General features: G+C 45.9%; 1 protein-coding gene across 1 annotated transcript in view; it reads left to right on the forward strand.

Moving 5' to 3' along the window:
• The first annotated feature begins 5,097 nt into the window (after positions 1-5,097).
• LOC126419718 (diacylglycerol lipase-alpha) overlaps positions 5,098-19,759 on the forward strand; it is a 582,321-nt gene continuing 567,659 nt past the window's right edge. The window contains exon 1 of the mRNA XM_050086898.1: positions 5,098-5,217. Within this exon, the coding sequence (XP_049942855.1) occupies positions 5,098-5,217 (120 nt within the window). The remainder of the gene's footprint in view (positions 5,218-19,759) is intronic.

Raw genomic sequence — 19,759 nt, forward strand, 5'->3', positions numbered from 1 at the left:
TGCAGACCTGTCCCAATAGAACATGCGTGGTATCGGCTCGAACATCATTTATATGCCAGTGACAGTATCCGGGATACCAAGAATGTGGCACAATAGTTGTAGGCCCTGATGCCTCAGCAGAGGACACAACGTCTTTGACACCCTTCCCTACCGACTCTGTGCGTGTATGGAGATCAGAGAGCTGCAACGTCGTACTTACGAGTGGTTTCATAATGGCAAACCTCTTGCAAATCTCACCCGATGGTATAATCATTGTAATAACACTACGTATCATCTCAACTTGTGAAGTTACATTTCGTTTCCTCCTGCGCTTCTGCGTACTTATGTTTATATATATGGTAGTGCAGTTCTTGCTCGGTGAAGAAACGCAAATTTAATTTAAAAAAACGATTAACGTACTTCACGACACTCAGAATAAGACACAAGCATTGGGATTAATGTCTTCCCGCGCTGCGTAGGCGCGATCCGCGCGGCTCTCCCCGTCGGTGGTTCGAGTCCTCCCTCGGGCATGGGTGTGTGTGTGTTGTCCGTAAAGTCAGCTTATGTTAGATTAAGTAGTGTGTAAGCCTAGGGACCGATGATCTCTGCAGTTTGGCCCCATAGAAACTTACCAAAAATTTCCAAATTAATGTCCGGTGATCTGGTAGCCCAAATCATCATTTCTACTCAATGATCGGTTCAGCTGGACCAAATAACCCAGTCCATTCCACGTAAACAATGGCTGATTCAAATGGCTCTGAGCACTATGGCACTTAACATCTGAGGTCATCAGTCCCCTAGAACTTAGAACTACTTTAACCTAACTAACCTAAGAACATCAGACACATCCATGCCCGAAGCAGGATTCGAACCTGCGGCCGTAGTGGTCGCGCGGTTCCAGACTGAAGCGCCTAGAACCGCTCGGCCACACTGGCCGGCCCCACGTAAACAAAGCTCACACCATTATGGGACCGCCACCAGCTTGCACAGTGCCTCGCTGATGAGTTGGGACTTCGCAGAGTCTGCGCTGCAGCCAAGCCCTACCACCAGCTCTTACCACCTGTAATCTGGTCGTCTTGGGTCCAACCGATATGGACACGAGCCATGGAGAAAAGCTGCTGGCGATGCCCAGCTGTTAGCAGAGGCACTCGCGTCCGTCGTCTGCTTCCATAGCCCGTTAACGCCAAATTTCGCTGCAGTGTCCTGACGGATACGTTCGTCGCACGTCCCACATTGATTTCTGCGGTTATTTCAAACAGTGTTGCTTGTCTGTTTGCACCGACATGTCTACGCAAACACCGCTGTAGGTAAGGCCATCGTCCACTGCGTTGTTCTTCGTGAGAGATAATTCTTGAAATTTGGTATTCTTGGCACACTCTTGACTGTGTCGACAGCGGAATACTGAATTCCATAACGTTTTCCGAAACGGAAGTTCTCCTGCATCTAGCTCATACTATGTTAATTCTTGTCGTGCTATTACAATCACGTCGGACCCTTTTCACATGAATCACCTGAGTATAAATGACAGACCCGCTAATGCACTGCCCTTTTATACCTTGCATAAGCGATACTACTGACATCTGTATATTTGTGAAATCTGGAATTAGCAGGGAATTACTTATGAAGAAAAGTGTACCTATAGCGGCCAATAGCAAGTGAAATAATGATGAAACTTCAGACGTAAAACCTTTTTTTAACTTCCACTGCTATAACATCTACATCTATACTCCGCGAGCCACCTTACGGTGTGTGGCGGAGGGTACTTATTGTACCACTATCTGATCCCCCCTTCCCTGTTCCATTCACGAATTGTGCGTGGGAAGAACGACTGCTTGTAAGTCTCCGTATTTGCTCTAATTTCTCGGATCTTTTCGTTGTGATCATTACGCGAGATATATGTGGGCGGTAGTAATATGTTGCCCATCTCTTCCCGGAATGTGCTCTCTCGTAATTTCGATAATAAACCTCTCCGTATTGCGTAACGCCTTTCTTGAAGTGTCCGCCACTGGAGCTTGTTCAGCATCTCCGCAACGCTCTCGCGCTGACTAAATGTCCCCATGACGAATCGCGCTGCTTTTCGCTGGATCTTGTCTATCTCTTCTATTAATCCAACCTGGTAAGGGTCCCATACTGATGAGCAATACTCAAGAATCGGACGAACAAGCGTTTTGTAAGCTACTTCTTTCGTCGATGAGTCACATTTTCTTAGAATTCTTCCTATGAATCTCAACCTGGCGCCTGCTTTTCCCACTATTTGTTTTATGTGATCATTCCACTTCAGATCGCTCCGGATAGTAACTCCTAAGTATTTTACGGTCGTTACCGCTTCCAATGATTTACCACCTATGGCATAATCGTACTGGAATGGATTTCTGCCCCTATGTATGCGCATTATATTACATTTATCTACGTTTAGGGAAAGCTGCCAGCTGTCGCACCATGCATTAATCCTCTGCAGGTCCTCCTGGAGTACGTACGAGTCTTCTGATGTTGCTACTTTCTTGTAGACAACCGTGTCATCTGCAAATAGCCTCACGGAGCTACCGATGTTGTCAACTAAGTCATTTATGTATATATGTATATATGTATAAGTGTGAATCCTGAATTCTTTATGGTTATAGTTTTATGAATTTGTTTCTGAAAGTATAGGCAGTGGAAATTAAAATGTACTCTGGTGCCTCTGCTGCTTCAGGACGGTCCGTTTGACGTCCTACCCCCCTTAAGGCAAGTTATTTCAAAATGATACAGAGCAGACAGGGCAGTGCACTATTCCTAAAATGACAGAGCCAAAAATCGTGGCACAAGGCAGAGCAGCCACCACTCGCTGTTTCTAAACCAGGGCTACAACCGATAAAGGTTCTGCTATGCATCTGGCGGGATTGCAAAGGCGTCCTGCATTATGAACTTCTTGGAATGGGACTACCACTTCCGAGAAATACTATTAGCAGTTGCAGCGTTTAAAGGAAGCCATTGACGAGATACGATCGGATTTGGGACAGATGTCGTCTTTCATCATGACAACGCTATACGACATACGTCTATGGTGATCAGTAAAAAGCTACATTCTTTTGAGTGGGATGTGTTACCACAACCGCTATATTCCCTAGACTTTGAGCTTGTAAGCTTATTTGTCCGTCGCTGACATAGGAGACCGCAAACCTTCTCTTCTTCCCGTCTGGGCAAATTGTGTAGTGACTAGACTACATGTAAAGTTTACTGGGACAGGGTAAATTCTAGCTACAATGAAGTCGATAATTTGATTGTAATAATGGCACTTTTAATTTGATATCCCCCACAACTGACAAAATTTACAAAAAAAGTGTGAATTTCTTTGTCCACCCACACAGTACTGAGAACGGCACATTAACAATATGCAATTACGCGCCCCTATTACCGGCAGCTGCGTTGATAAATACTCGGCACCTCGCAAGGATAACTACCGGATCAATAATATTAGGTAAGTCGTTGAAAGTGGTTAAGCGTTGGTGAAAATCTCGCTTCTGATCACACAGAGAGCTCCGACCGCAGAACTCCGCACGGAGTGCTGCGATACAGATTGTATATCTCCCTTCGAAGACGATGGCCGAGACGCCGTCTCCAAGTCCGTACCGCTCGATGGCTGCAGGCGAAGTCCTCTCTCTCCACAATTCTCGCGTTTCACACGCGTACGAAAACGCGGCGGAAGAACACCCCCTTTCGGCCAATGTCGAACGCTCTATCATCACCGAAATCCCTCCAACGGCATTTCTGAGATCTACCCAATGATCGAGTAGGTCATATCGCCCCTAGGCAAACGAAGTTCCCGTCTTGGCCACGTGTTGCCCAGCACAGGTGGCTCCGAATGCTGGGCTACCCCCAAAAGCTCCGTATTGCCCCGCGTTTCCGGTGACCGCTACCTGCCGCCCACGGCGGCTCGGCGAGCTACGGCCTTCTGCAGACTTTACATTGCACAATCTTCAACTTCCGATACTTTTCACCAACGCTTTAAGTTAGTGACTTAATCATGCACACATGCAGGGAATACTGCTCGAGAGTGCCTCATATTTATCATCATTCAATACAGTCATGATCTGATGCCCTTACCACTCCCTGTATTATTAATACTAATGTTGGTAAGCTAACGTGTAAGTGCCCATGTCCTGGCACCTTAAAAGCTGAAAATGTTCAAATGTGTGTGAAATCTTATGGTACTTAACTGCTAAGGTCATCAGTCCCTAAGCTTACACACTACTTAACCTAAATTATCCCAAGAACAAAAACACACACCCATGCCCGAGGCAGGACTCGAACCTCCGCCGGGACTAGCCGCACAGTCCATGACTGAGCGCCTTAGACGCACGGCCCTTACAAGCTATTCCGTGCCCTGCAGAATTTCCTGAATGGCGAACGCCTGACGGAGGACTGCAGATAATACATTTAAAAGTTCATCAGCCTGAGAACCCCTACTTTTTGCAAAACTGGCATTTATAAGCTTTCAGAGAAATGACAATATATTGTCGACAATAACGGTGTATTTTGTAGGAAATAAACAGTTTGTTTACAAAACCGTTCCGCCTTATCTAGTTATATTGTGCACCATCTCCTGTGTGAAGTGTGTAAGCAGACGCCGGCAATCACCACTCTGTCGTAGGGGGGTGGTGTTCCCAGGCGTTCTTTGTGATTGCACTGTAACGAAAAGCGAACAAACTTATGACAGAAACCAGTAGATGAAGAAACTGTGAGATATCCACGTCCACAAAACAGCTGCGCCAGTGAAACCTCTTCTCGCGCGATGTGAGTTCAGCCGCGAGTCGTGGAACGGCAGTGGCGCATAACTCGCGCCGTGGCGACGCAGGAGTGGGGTAACGCCGGCGTCAGCGGCCGAGGAACAGCACTGGCGCGTCCCCAGCCGCAATCGCTGGCGCCAGCGCCGCCCGCACGGGCCGGCGCACATCAAAGCGGCCCCGCAACCGGCTGGCTGCTGGGCTAGGAGGGTGTGGGGGCGGTAGTGGGGGAGGGGAGCGGCCGGCCCGGCGCCTCACGGCCCGCTGGGCACACCGCGCCGCGCCGCGCCACGGCCGCCCTTCCGTTCCAGCTCACAGCTCCGGCGGACGGCTGGTCCACTCCAAAAGGCCCACGATGGACTGCTCCGCCCGGCACGCGCTGAGGGAGACCCAGGAGCCGGTGCGTACAGCCTCACAAAATATGGACAGTGCCACTCTCGCTTCACCAGGACCCCGAAATGACAACAAAGAAAACGTGCGTACCGCAGGGATCGATATTGGGTCCACTCTTCTTTTGGTTTTATACTGAAGAGCAAAAACATTGTCGCTACTCCCGACCGCCTCATTAAATGTCTCGTGGAGGTGAGCTAAGGCAAGAATACAGCGTGTTTCACATTTAATGTATCACAATTCACGTTGCAGACTTCTAGAGTTTCTAAAGGGAACTTCTTACATAAAGTTATGCATAGGAGCCCATGTCCAGAAACGTCATTCAACGATACTGCAGAGCGCTGCGCCTGTAATTGTATGTATATATAAGGTAACGTTACAAAATTTCTACGATTATGGAAATAAATCGTCGGTGAAGCAGATGCCAGACTGACATTCATTGGAAGAATCCTAAAGAAATGCAATCCGAAAACAAAAGAAGTAGGTTACAGTACACTTGTTCGCCCGCTGCTTGAATACTGCTCATCGGTGTGGGATCCGTACCAGATAGGGTTGATAGAAGAGATAGAGAAGATCCAACGGAGAGCAGCGCACTTCGTTTCAGGATCATTTAGTAATCGCGAAAGCGTTACGGGGATGACAGATAAACTTCAGTGGAAGGCTCTGCAAGAGAGACGCTCAGTAGCTCGGTACGGGCTTTTGTTGAAGTTTCGAGAACATACCTTCACAGAGGAGTCAAGCAATATATTGCTCCCTCCTACGTATATCTTGCGAAGAGACCATGAGGATAAAATCAGACAGATTAGAGCACATACACAGGCATACCGACAATCTTTCTTTCCAGGAACAATACGAGACTGGAATAGAAGAGGTACTCAAAGTGCCCTCCACCACACACCGTCAGGTGACTAGCGGAGTATGGATGTAGATGTAGATGTAGATGGAGAAGGATAAATGAAGCAATTTGTGGTACAGGTCATTGTGAAGGAAACGGATGAGTCGAAATTAATAAGCGAAATCCATTCTTACACTTCTGACTGTTGAATACATGTACTGGTATTGTTGTTCCTAAGACTGTAGGGTAGACCTAGCGAGGTGGCGCAGTGGTTAGCACACTGGACACACATTCGGGATGACGACGGTTGAATCCCGCGTCCGGCCATCCTGATTTAGGTTTTCCGTGATTTCCCTAAATCACTCCAGGCAAATGCCGGGATGGTTCCTTTCAAAGGGCATGGCCGACTTCGTTCCCCATCCTTCCCTAATCCGATGAGACCGATGACCTCGCTGTCTGGTCTCCTCCCCCCAAACAACCCAACCCATAAATATCTTTGCATTTCCTCAGACTGTAGGGTAGGCGACTTTTAGAGCTGATAGTATAGGCCAAATCAAGGCAAAATGTCCAGTAAACACTGGTACTAAAGTGGATGAACAAGTGCTCACAGCTCCACAGGTATGATTTCTAGAGCCCGTGTTTACTGGACGTTTTTTACTTGTTTTGGTCCATACTACAACGTCTATAATTTGCCTACCCTACAATATTTGCAACAAAAGTACAGATACACGTATTCAACTGTCAGAGCTGTAAGAATCCCTTTAGACTAGTTCGTTGCCAGTACAGATACTCTTATCTCAAATAAATACATTTACCCTTCTCCTTCACCCTTGAAAGTTTGTAACATCATCACGGAATCGCCCTGTGTGCAGGATCAACATTAATACAACCGACAAACTGCAGGGACGGAGTACTGACTGGAAATGGAGGAAAAAAGGTTCTATAAAAACGTGTCCGTAAATGGACGGTATGTGTGTAAGGACAGCAAATCTTTCTGGAACACAGTACAGACCTACATTGCATCAGATGTTCAAAGTGGCCTCCATGGGATTGCAGTTACAGGGTTAGTAGCAATTTTCAATCAGGATACACACAATCGTACTTTGGCTTACACTTTGTAGGCGTGCCACTTGCGTGCAGCTTGTACTAGAGGTCATATCAGTATCCTGTGGAAACCGATCCTCCAACTGGTGTATGCCCAGTCCACCCCCTACCTGCTCGTTCGTCTGTGTGAAAGGACCCGCCGGCCGGTGTGGCTGAGCGGTTCTAGGCGCTACAGTCTGGAACCGCGCGTCTGCTACGGTCGCAGGTTCGAATCCTGCCTCGGGCATGGATGTGTTTGATGTCCTTAGCTTAGTTATGTTTAAGTAGTTCTAAGTTCTATTGGGCATGACCTCAGCAGTCAAGTCCCATAGTGCTCAGAGCCATTTGAACCATTTGGAAGGACCCATGATCACACAAACTCCCAAAAATGGCTTGATATGTTGTGTGATGTGGTTGGTAAGTCTTTGAGGGTACTTGTTTTGGTATAGCCGTGCTGCCTCTAGACCGTTTCCATCTGCTTGGCCGTACACAAACACCATCTTGGCTTGTTCCCGACATGAATACCAGATCATCCTACCCCTCATAGCACGCTGCCTCAATCACAGAGACTGGAACACACAATGATCATAGGGCACGTGATCAGAGGAACTTTCATTGATCAGCGCCATCTACCGTGGCAACGATGAATTTCCGGACACATGTTCATAGGACCTTCTTTCCTCCATTTCCGCTCAGGAATCCGTCCTTGCAATTCGGTCTTTTTATTAAGGTTCATCGTGCACGCTTACATATACAGGCGGCGGCGCGTATAACTTTGACGCTCTGTAGCGTGGTTGATGACGTTTCCGGACATGGGTTCGTATATAATACTTGAGCTACTAAGTCCAGCCGCTAGAAGTGTGTAACATGAATTGTGAAACACCCTGTATAAGCGGAGCAACAGCGAGTGAGGAATACTTCTAGCGAGGAAATGAGAAAATTTGATGTCATAAGCGACATTAACGAAGATGTATTATCATACAGCACCTGGGAAAGAGTGTATCCGAAACGGCAAAGGTCTTTCGCGTGCAACTGACGTGAGCAGTTATGGGAAATATTTCAAAGACGGTGGAACTACAAGTAGGCGACAAGGGATTTTAAGTCAAAGCCTCATTACTGAATGACAAGGGGACTGATGACCTCAGAAGTTAAGTCCTATAGAGCTCAGAGCCATTTGAATGACAAGGTCTGAGAGTTGCCCGCTCTGTAATGCGGGATAGGCGGTAATGTGTGACGGATCTGCCAAAAAAGCAAAATGCTGGTGCAGGCACAAGTGATTCACAGCACGCATGGAATCCAGAGTCATCGTCGAAGGTGGGGCTCTTCCAGGAGCACAACTATTCGTGTCACAGTGACAGAACCGTGCTTCACTGGTTTTGAAAAACAAGATACTGAACTCACGTCGGTGTTCGCTAATGTGAACCCAATAGAACACACCTCGGACGCTATCTGGCACAAGCTCCACGCCCAGAAAGCACTGGTACATAACTTATGGGAATTGCGTCAGCTTTGGCTAGACTTCTGGTGGCACATACCTCCAGAAACCTGCCGAGGACTTGTCGAACCCATGAGAAGCAGAAGAGGTGATGCACTTCTTTCCAACACGCTACTAAGCTCACCGGTGTATATAAATGATTTTCCATCATATATCCAAGAAGCAGAAATAGCTGTCTTTGTTGATGATACATGTATTATAGTCAACCCTTAAGGAGTAACTTTAACTTCTGAAAATGTAAATAAGATTTTCTTGGAAATCAGTAACGGGTTCTCTGCAAACAACAATCACAAATTCATATAAAACACTACAGGCAGTTCAGCATTGCACAGGGCCTGGCCACACCATTGCACACTGTGAATGAGCGCAAATCAGTAAATGAGACAGGGTATACTAGGGTTCAGAGTGTTTGTAGTAACAAGAACCTCAACTGGAAGCTACACGTTACAGATCTTCTTAAACGTGTTAGCCCTGCAACTTTTGAATAATGGATAATACCAGATCATAGAGGAGAAAGACTTCAAAAACGTTACTTACTTTTTCTTGTCTCGTTCAGTAATCTCTTATACATCATATTCTGTGGTAAAAAAGAATACTGTGTGGTGTACACTCTGGAACCCTTAAACAATCTGAAATGTTAACAACAGCCTCACAATACACTTACTCACTTAAGAAATGTGTTCACAACAGTCAGTAGTTGAAAAACGTGTGTAGTGTGTGTGTGTGTGTGTGTGTGTGTGTGTGTGTGTGTGTGTGTGTGTGTGTGTGTGTTATATTCGAATTCAGAGTAAGTTCAAGAATTGCCTTTCCTGACGTCACCATACCCCCCACCTACACCCCAGCCCCATCTGTTTGAATCTAGTGTCGATCTCGTGGTTAAGTGTGATAAAGGTTTATATGTCATTGCGAAGCGTGTGTCGGAGGCGAGAAGTGGCTACCAGGCCGGCAATCACGTAGCTGGTTGCGGGAAACCGCCTGAAAACCACATGCAGGCTGGATGGTTCACCAGCCGTCGTCGTTAATTTGGAAGGCGTACTGGATCGGAGGCCGTCTGGTTTCTCCTTGTCCCGGAAGCGCGTGCGTCAGCTGCTTGCACGGGTTGCGGTAACTCGTTGTAACCTTGTTTAATTGCTTGATTGTAGTTTAGCAATCAAACAATAAGCCATTTTCATTGAATTCTCTCACGTTCTCGTATAACTTTCGCTGCTGAGATTGGCGGAAGAAGTCCTTTACTTGCTTGGCGTCGATAATTTCTCATTTTCTCCTTGATAAACATAAATATAAAATGATTAAATACGTTAACGGATAATGTAGTCGACGCCGACGTCTTTTGAGTAGCGCCCTTTAATTTAGGCGTGAACCCGCTTCTTTTTGTGTCCGCTCTGCTTCACAACTTGCAGCAGAAGGCAAATAGCGTCTGCCTTTCACCCTTTTAATTTGTTCTGAGGCCACTGAAAATAAATCGATGCCAGAAATAAAATTGAACACCTGAGCGCTTCTTTCTTCTATTTTCTTCATAATACTTCCTCTTATTTCCTCGTTTGTCATGCGGTCAAGTAGGGAAATACCCCATGCTCTTCTCCACGGTATCATTTCTAAGACTCCAGGTCTCTTTTTATTTTCTTCTGTGAGTTCGCAGCCCCCCCCCCCCCGCCAGGTTTTTATTGGTTCTACGATGGATCTATATAAACGCGTTTTAACCTTTAAACTCTTTTCTGAGGACCAGCACATAGGATTTAATTTTTGGATAGCCGCCCTTCCCTGCCTGCTCCGTTGTTGGATATCCCTGTCGCATTTCCCATCACATCAAGTGCTTAACCTCACTTAATAAAATGTTCGTCAATGTCTTAGTTACTTCTCTTCGCAGCATAGATGTTGCGTATTTTCAAAATTAACTTACAGAACTCACTTTTTGTACTCATCCAACTTCCTAAATATCCTCTTCATCGTTTGCTGCAACAAACCGGTCATCAGCATGGAAAAGTGTGTACATACGCTGGTTCGCTACTTCAAGTCCCATGTCCACGCACTTCCTACACCACAGATTCATTGCCTTATGCACGAACAGCTTAAAGAGTGTGGGGAACAGACAGCATACTTGTTTATTCTTAAAGCCTCTTCAGGTTTGGGAACCAATGATCAATCCTTGTAAGTGTAGACACTTCTGAACGGTGTTGGGCATACTTCTTACTTGGTTATCCAGATAAGACAGTCGGATATTGTCCCATTCCTCCACAGTGGCCTCTGTGCGGTCTCCAATGGGACAGGACGATTGCAAACCGTTCCCTTTACCACGACTTATGGATTTTCAATGAAAATGAAATGTAGATCATATGGAGGTCATCCTATAAGATTGATTCCGTGCTCCACTAGGAAGGTGTTCACAAGATTGTGGCAACAGGGTGCGTGCATTGTCATCCATCAGCGTGAATCCCGCTCCAATATGTTCATCAGATGGAGCCACAGTGCGTGCAAGGATGTCGTCCCGATACTTTTCACTAGTCATCCTCTCATTTGTTGACACAAAGGGTTATCGTACCGCCGTACACCATTTTACTCCAAAACATGACAGACCACCTTGATAAGGGTGGCGGTCTTCGATACAGTTACTGGATAAACATTGACCTTGGACCTTCCTACACGAATGTGGCCCACCGCTGCCTATCCCACGAAGACTGGCTTCGTACTCGTGCGACACGATCTACTCTCTGAACCGGATAAAGATGGGGACAATTGAGAGGTCTTCAGCCACGTAACCGCTGCTCATGGAACCTATTTCGTAACGTTTGTGTAGACATGTGCACGCCTGTAGCTGTTTGGATCTGCCGACATAATCATGTAGCGTTGTGTTGAGGGTTTCTGCTTGCTGTTATATACAGATATCTGTCCTGAACACTTGTCTTTTTCTTCCGCTGCCACTTCTGTGACGATTCCCAACTGATCCTGTCGCTAGCCACTTATTCCAAATTCTAGAGACGTTATTTTGAGCCACAGCGACATGTCCACTTCTCTCCTTCCCTGTTTCTTTGGAGTGACTATACGGAGCCTCTAGTGGTATGTTATTGTTCTCCGAACCATCCTGAAGCAACCCAACTCTAGTAGTGCAATGTTTATAGATGACACGTTTGGCATGGGCTGTACGTGCTGCCTGCTGCCACCTCACGGTAGAAACATGGGCTGTTTCCGCTAGGTATTACATTATAAACAAATCAGTGTATTGATACCATAACGTATTTCTGAACCACGACGTTCAATATTAGTTTCGGCAATATGCAACATGTTTTGAACTGCTGTTTATGGATAACTTCGTTTATAGAGTGATAGTCAGAGGGACTCTGCGTTCCCCTACGTTGAAGTGGCGAGGACAGACGGGGAGAATATCACTCAACCCCTGTATCCCCGCCGCTTTGTCCTGTACCCTGAGTGGGGCTGTCTTATTCAGGACGGCGGTAATTGAACGGAGCGCCTTTATGAAGCAGCCCGGAAAACGCCGCAGCCCGGAGGGATGCGAGAACGCAAGGCGCTTATCTGCAGGCTGCGAGTTGACATTCTGACGCGACTTTTAAACGCATTACTCGTCACACGCTTGTAGATAGCGTTTTCTAGTGGGCAGTGCAAGACGCTACGTACTGTTGCACACTAAGGCCCGATTGTATGAAGCAGGTGATTTTAAATTAGCACAAAAACGTTATGAAACGTCCCCTTTAAACAATTATACATGACTGTTCTTAACCTGACACACAATAATTTTAGCGCAACGCAATCTGACTTTCAAAAAATCCATACGAAAGAATGGCCCTGACTAACATTAACCTATACCTTCCACAAATCACTTACCTCACAAAAATCTTCGCTGCTCAAGCTACTGCAATACAGCGAGCGCCACTACTGACAGCTAAATAAAAGATTCAAAGTACTGAAGGCACTAACTACTGATAGGGATAGTTAGCAAATGAAAGATATTAATAGAGAACAAATAATGTATTTACCTTGATATCATCATATATAAATATAGCAGTTCATGACCAAAACTCCGCCATCTCTCTCCCCACATCCACCACTGCTGGCGGCTCACCTCCAACTGCGCAACGCTACGCGCTGTTCACAGCCAGCTGCCTAACACTACAATGGCAGACAACAATGCAAACTAGACACAGACTGCACACAGCACAGCCAGTGATTTTCATACAGAGGTGGCGTTACCAATAAAAAACCTAAACAGCCTACTTACATAGAGAAAACATAAACAGCCTACTTACAACGTTGCTGTGATCAAGTTGAAAGCGAAAATGTGCATTGAGTAACTGTTGATCTGAGACTATATCGCCGCCAATTATGATGAACTTTGTCTAGCTAAGTCAAGTTCAACTGGAATCTCCAGTTCACTGTCTAACGACACTACAAAAAAATGGGTTTCTTTCTGAGCCAATAAAAGTTGAAAATAACTAAATAATAAAGAATATGTTAACTCAAAAATGGGAGGTAAATATGTAGCTACTGCTCTCCATCTTTCCAAGTTTTTATTTTCGATACACTTCGTCGTCTACTTGTACTGGGGGGTTAGCCTGACACAAAATGTAGACCAGGGGTGGCCAAGAATTCGGCTCGCGAGCTGTGCCGTGGCACAAGTGCCATAGCGCTCATCCTTCCTGCACATTTCCCCCACCACCACACCACGCTATCTGAGCGCGAGGAGGGGGAAGAGGGGAAAACTGCGAATGCACCGCATTTAAATGGCAGTGAAGTCGCACTGCATACCACTCAGTTTTATATTTCTCAATTTTTCAGTATTATTTAACTATTTTTGGCACGCTGAAGACATAAAGTAGTTTTTGGTACAAACTATCGGCATATGGAGACACGCAGACAGTTTCGCTAGTCTTGACACTCTCGTTTCCACGTAATCGTAACTCATTTAGCTCCAAATCGAATAAAAGCTCGTTAGTGCACAGATGTTGATAGAATCAGGCAATTAGAATACCGTAGAGCGGTGGTCTGTGCGGACGCGAACTGCGAAGGTGGAAGGCTTAATCCCAGGGGTGGCCAAGAATTCAGCTCGTGAGCCGTTACGTGGCAGCAGTGCCATGTCGCTCAGCCAGACTGAGCATTTCCCTCACCGCCGGGGCACGCTGTCTGGAGGGGCAAGAGGGCCGAACTGCGAACGCGAATGAAGGTACACAGCAGACGACTCGGTTTTATACTTAACATTTGCGAAAAACACGTATCACAAACAATGCAAATTTTCAGTATTATTCAATTATTTTCGGCTTGCTGAAGAGATAATAATTTTCGTCTAGTACAGATTGTGGGCATACGGACCGCACTCAGGTTGGCACTTACTTGTGACTTACTTAGCCGGCCGGTGTGGTCGAGTTGTTCTAGGCGATTCAGTCTAAAATCGCGCGACCGCTACGATCGCAGGTTCGAATCCTGCCTCGGGAATTGATGTGCGTGATGTCCTTAGGTTAGCTAGGTTTAAGTAGTTCTAAGTTCTGGGGGAATCATGACCTCCGATGTTAAGTCCCACAGTGCTTAGTCATTTGAACCATTTGTGACTTACTTAATTTCATAATCCGTAAAATGTCTTTCACACACACACACACACACACACACACGTGCTGATTGAAGCATTGTTGCACTTTCGCAATCTCATTATAGAAATGTGGAAACCCTGCTTTAAGAAACCAATATAGAGGTCCTGGATAGTTTTAAATTAAACGGATTTGCTTTTAAAACTGGAATTAAATAGCAGATAAATCAGTTACATATGCTATTTACTGGGGCTCTTTCGACAGTAACGCAAATTGTCTTGAAAACAGCTCGAAAGCAGATGTAAATATCCTTGTAATTCTTTGAAGAGTGTGTTCCTCCTGGAACGCGATTTTCTTTTTCAATGCGTCCGCATCAAATCAAAAAGAGGTTGTTTCTCACTGTCTCCTAATTTACTACTCTGGTGAATGTGCAGTCAAGTACAATTAAAATGTAAGGTCTATAATCCATTCCGGATGTTCTAATTTTCGTTCCTGAACTCCTTTTTCTTTTATAAATTCAACAACTTTTTTTTTTACCGAACAGTCGTTCCAGCCATGCGTCTTCATTTAACCAACGTACTTTTCTGTAATATATAAGCTCTCCATACTCTTCGGACAGTTCGGGTGAAAGCAACTGACAGTGGAATAATGCGTGCAACTTCAGAAATTTTAATATTCGTACCAGCAATTTCATGCCTGCAACTTTAGCACAAAGCGCTTCTTGATGTACAGAGCTATAGATCCCTCTTGTCGGGTGTTGTAAATTTTTGATCTTTTATTGTGAAGAAAATCTTTAATTCTTTCTGCACAGTATTGCAACGTCGTTTCATAGCAAATTTGTTGTGCCCATCGCTCATGCGGCTTCATAAAATTTATTGAGAATTCACATCCCTCATTTCTGTCATTCCAGTTCATTGTCAAAGGCTTGTGACGATAGGTCACTACACTGCCGTCCACACCCCCGGTTGCTGAATGGTCAGCGTGATGGATTGTCAATCCTCTGGGCCCGGGTTCGACTCCCGGCTAGGTCGTGGAGTCTTCTGCCCCCAGGGACTGGCTGTTGTGCTGTCCTCATCATCATCATCCTACCGTCCTCATCGACCGCAGGTCGCCGAAGTACACTGAAAGACCGGCACCCGGCGAACGGCCTGCCCGACGGGGGGCCCTAGCCATACCATTAAACAAAATAAAATACTAGACTGCCTCCTTTTGTGCGAACAGCCCCTGGACCAGTGAACGTCGGGTAAGCAGCGCTGCCACCACGATTCTGCCGTACTCAAGTGAGACATCTCGACCGAAAAGCGCCATACCACAGTACTCTATGAGGTGTCGCGCTCTGCCGGGTACTTCCGGAAAAGAACGACCGAAACCGAGAGAGGCCGTGCCTTGGCACTCATGAACGGCACGCGTGAAGTTTGGTACTCCCTGGCGGGCCCTGGTGCAGACAAATCATATGCTCCGTATTGTCGTATTGTCTTACTTCGCTTCTGTAGCTAAGCGACCCCATGAAGACATTTCCAAACTGGGCTACTTCGCGCCTTCCCAACTAATTCGTGTGAACGACTTCAATGAATTACTCACACACATTGCCATTAGCCTCACAACATGTGATGTCTGTATCGAAAACCTGTCGGGTGAGTTAAAAACTTGAAGATATCCCCTATCCGTTGGAATGTGTCTATTTTCTGTAATGTAGTTTTTCTGCTGTAACTCTTTGAAACCATGGGGATACTTGTGAATATGTTCTTATTGAAACTTATGTAATTAGTAAGTCAAAATATTCTGCGAACGTCATTATCAGATATTAATAGGTACACACTTAGCGGTACTACTTCTGTGCTATGACGACAGTGTACAACAATACAACGAGCTGACAAAAGTCACGGAACACATGCCAATCCGTGTCGGACTTCTTTTTTTTCCGGCGTAGTGCAGCAACTCTACGTGGCGTGGACTCAACAATTCGCTGGAACTCCCCTGCAGAAAGACTGAGCCGAGCTGGCTCTACTGCCGTTCGCAATTGCGAAAGACCTGCGGGCGAACGATTTTGTGCACGAGCTGACCTCTCGATTATGTCTCATAAATCTTCGATGGGATTCTTGTCGCGCGATCTTGGTGGCCCAGTCATTGGCTCGAACTGTCGAGAATGTTCTTTAAACCAGTCGCGAACAAGTGTCGTCCGATGACAAGGCTCTTTGTCATCTACGCTACTGGCCATTAAAATTGCTACACCAAGAAGAAATGCAGATGATAAACGGGTATTCATTGCACAAATATATTATACTAGAACTGACATGTGAGTACATTTTCACGCAATTTGGGTGCGTATATCCTGAGAAATCAGTACCCAGAACAAACACTTCTGGCCGTAATAGCGGCCTTGATTCGCCTGGACATTGAGTCGAACAGAGCTTGAATGGCGTGTACAGGTACAGCTGCCCATGCAGCTTCAACACGATACCACAGTTCATCAAGAGTAGTGACTGGCGTATTGTGACGAGCCGCTCAGCCACCATTCACCAGACGTTTTCAGTTGGTGAGAGATCTGGAAAATGTGCTGGACAGAGCAGCAGTCGAACATTTGTTGTAACCAGAAAGGCCCGTACAGGACCTGCAACATGCGGTCGTGCATTATCCTGCTGAAATGTAGGGTTTCGCAGGGATCGAATGAAGGGTAGAGCCACGGGTCGTAACACATCTGAAATGTAACGTCCACTGTTCAAAGTGCCGTCAATAGGAACAAGAGGTGACCGAGACGTGTTACCAATGGCACCCCATACCATCACGCCGGGTGATACGCCAGTATGGCGATGACGAATACACGCTTCCGATGTGCGTTCACCGCGATGTCACCAAACACGGATGCGACCATCATGGTGCTGTAAACAGAACCTGGATTCATCCGAAAAAATGACATTGGCATTCGTGCAGCCAGGTTCGTCGTTGAGTACACCATCGCAGGCGCTCCTGTCTGTGATGCAGCGTCAAGGGTAACCGCAGCCATGGTCTCCGAACTGATAGTCCGTGCTGCTGCAAACGCCGTCGAACTTTTGGTGCAGATGGTTGTTGTCTTGCAAACGTCCCCATCTGTTGAGTGAGGTATCGAGACGTGGCTGCACGATCCGTTACAGCCATGCGGATAATATGCCTGTCATCTCGTCTGTTAGTGATACGAGGCCGTTGGGATCCAGCACGACGTTCCGTATTACCCTCCTGAACCTACCGATTCCTCATGTCAGCACGTTGTAGGTGTCGCCACCGGCTCCAACCTTGTGTGAATGCTCTGAAAAGCTAATCATTTGCATATCACAGCATCTTCTTCCGGTCAGTTAAATTTCATGTCTGTAGCACGTCATCTTCGTGGTGTAGCAATTTTAATGGCTAGTAGTGTACTTAAAACCACATTGGACTAACAGGTGGCTCATTATATGCTAGTCAGTAACACATCGTAAGTGACACAGACTCTACAGATATCAACTGGTAAGATCAGCTCGAACTGTATAAATGTATGAAATTATTAATCATATGAGAACGGGTCATGCTTGCTATAACTATTGTAATGAACCATTGTAATTTGTAGACACAGAATATTAGAGATCTGTTGATATGCTTTAATACACTGAAGAGCCAAAGAAACTGGAAAACCAGCCTAATATCGTGTAGGGCCCCCCAGAGCACGTAGAATTGCCGCAACACGACGTAGCATGGACTCGACTAATGTCTGAAGTAGTGCTGGAGGGAATGGACACCATGAATCTTGCAGGGCTGTCCATAAATTCGTAATGGTACGAGGGGGTGGAGATCTCTTCTGAACAGTACATTGCAAGGCATCCCGGACATGCTCAGATATGTTCATGTCTGTGGTGTTTGGTAGCCAGTGGAAGCGTTTAAACTCAGAAGAGTGTTCAACGAGCCACTCTGTATCAATTCTGGACGTGTGGGGTGTCGCATTGTCCTGATTTAATTGCCCAAGCCCGTCGGAATGCACAATACACAGTGGACATGAACGGGTGAATGTGATCAGACAGGATGCTCACATACGTGTCACCTGTCAGAGTAGTATCTAGACGTATCAGGGGTCCCATACCACTCCAACTGCACACGCCGCACACCATTACAGAGCATCCAGCAGCTACAACAGTCCCCTGCTGACATGCAGGGTCCATGGATTCATGAGGTTGTCTCCATACCAGTACACGTGCATCCGCTCGATACAATTTGAAACGAGACTCGGCCGACAAGACAAAATTTTTTTCAGTTATCAGCAGTCGATTCCGAAAGCCCATATCGATGTTCTTTCGTTGACTGGTTCGCACGTTGACACTCGTTCATGGCGCAGCACTGAAATCTAAAGGGTTGCACTTCGGTCCCGTTGAACGATTCTCTTCAGTCGTCGTTGGTCCCGTTTTTGCAGGATCTTTTTCCGGCCGCAGCGATATCGGAGATCTGACATTTTACCGGATTCCTGATATTCAAGGTACACTCGTGAAATGGTCATACGGGAAAATTCCCACTCCTTTGCTGCCTCGGAGATGCTGTGTCCCATTGCTCGTGCACCGACTATAAGACGACGTGTAAAATCACTTAAATCTTGATAACCTGCCACTGCTGCAGCAGTAACAGATCTAACAACTGCGCCAGACACTTGTTGTCTTATATAGCAGTTGCCGACCGCAGCGCCGTATTCCGTCTGTTTAGATATCTCTATATCTGAGTACGCATCCCGATATCAGTTTCTGGCGCTTCAGTGTATATCAGGTGTAGAATTCGAAACAGGATATGGCTGCAATAATTACACGTCTGTTGTTTGAAACTGATAAATAGTATTCAATTCAAAATAATCTCCTTTGCTATTTATACATTTCTCTCATCTCTCCGGTAGGTTATGAATACCACGCCAAAAAACAGTTTTTCTTTTCAGGCGAACCAGTCAGAGAGCCATGTTCGTACATTTTCATATGAATTGAAGAGTTGTCCAGCGAGAGCGTGTCCCACTGATGTAAGTAGATGGTAATCGGGCGGAGCCAAGTGTGAGGAATAAGCCGCGTGCCCTAGTATTTGCCAACTGAACCCCTTGATCGTTTCCTTGAACCGTTTTGCTGTGTGTGATGGGCTTTATCATGGAGCGATATGAGTTTATGCTGTCTTTTTCCATATTCCGATCGGGTTTCACGTAATTCTCGATTTTAATGGATCATTTTCTGCTGGTAGCGATCTGTGTTAACGGTTTCATCAGGTTTTAGCAGCTCATGATAGATGACACCCTTCTGAACCCACCAAACACAGAGCATTGCCTTCTTTTGCAAAGCGATTTGGTCATGCAGTGGGTGTCGATTGTTTTGTCGGATTCACTCACCATTTTCGACGCTCATAATTCTCAAAATATGTCCATTTTTCGTCAACTATCACTATTCGATGGAGAAACGACTTTCTTTTGTATCTTACGAGCAGCATTTCACAAGTGGTCTTTCGATTTGCTTGCTGTCTTTCATTCAGTTCATGCGAAACCCATTTTCACACTTTCTTCACCTTTCCCATATATATATATATATATATATATATATATATATATATATATATATATATATATATATATATAAGGCTCACAGGCTATTTGACCATTTTCTTCTGTGCGGATGTACAGTGCCCGAACTCGTACGGGAATCGGCAAAAAGCCGCGAGT

This window comes from Schistocerca serialis, chromosome 9 (genome assembly GCF_023864345.2).
Source record: "Schistocerca serialis cubense isolate TAMUIC-IGC-003099 chromosome 9, iqSchSeri2.2, whole genome shotgun sequence".
NCBI classification, from domain to species: domain Eukaryota; kingdom Metazoa; phylum Arthropoda; class Insecta; order Orthoptera; family Acrididae; genus Schistocerca; species Schistocerca serialis.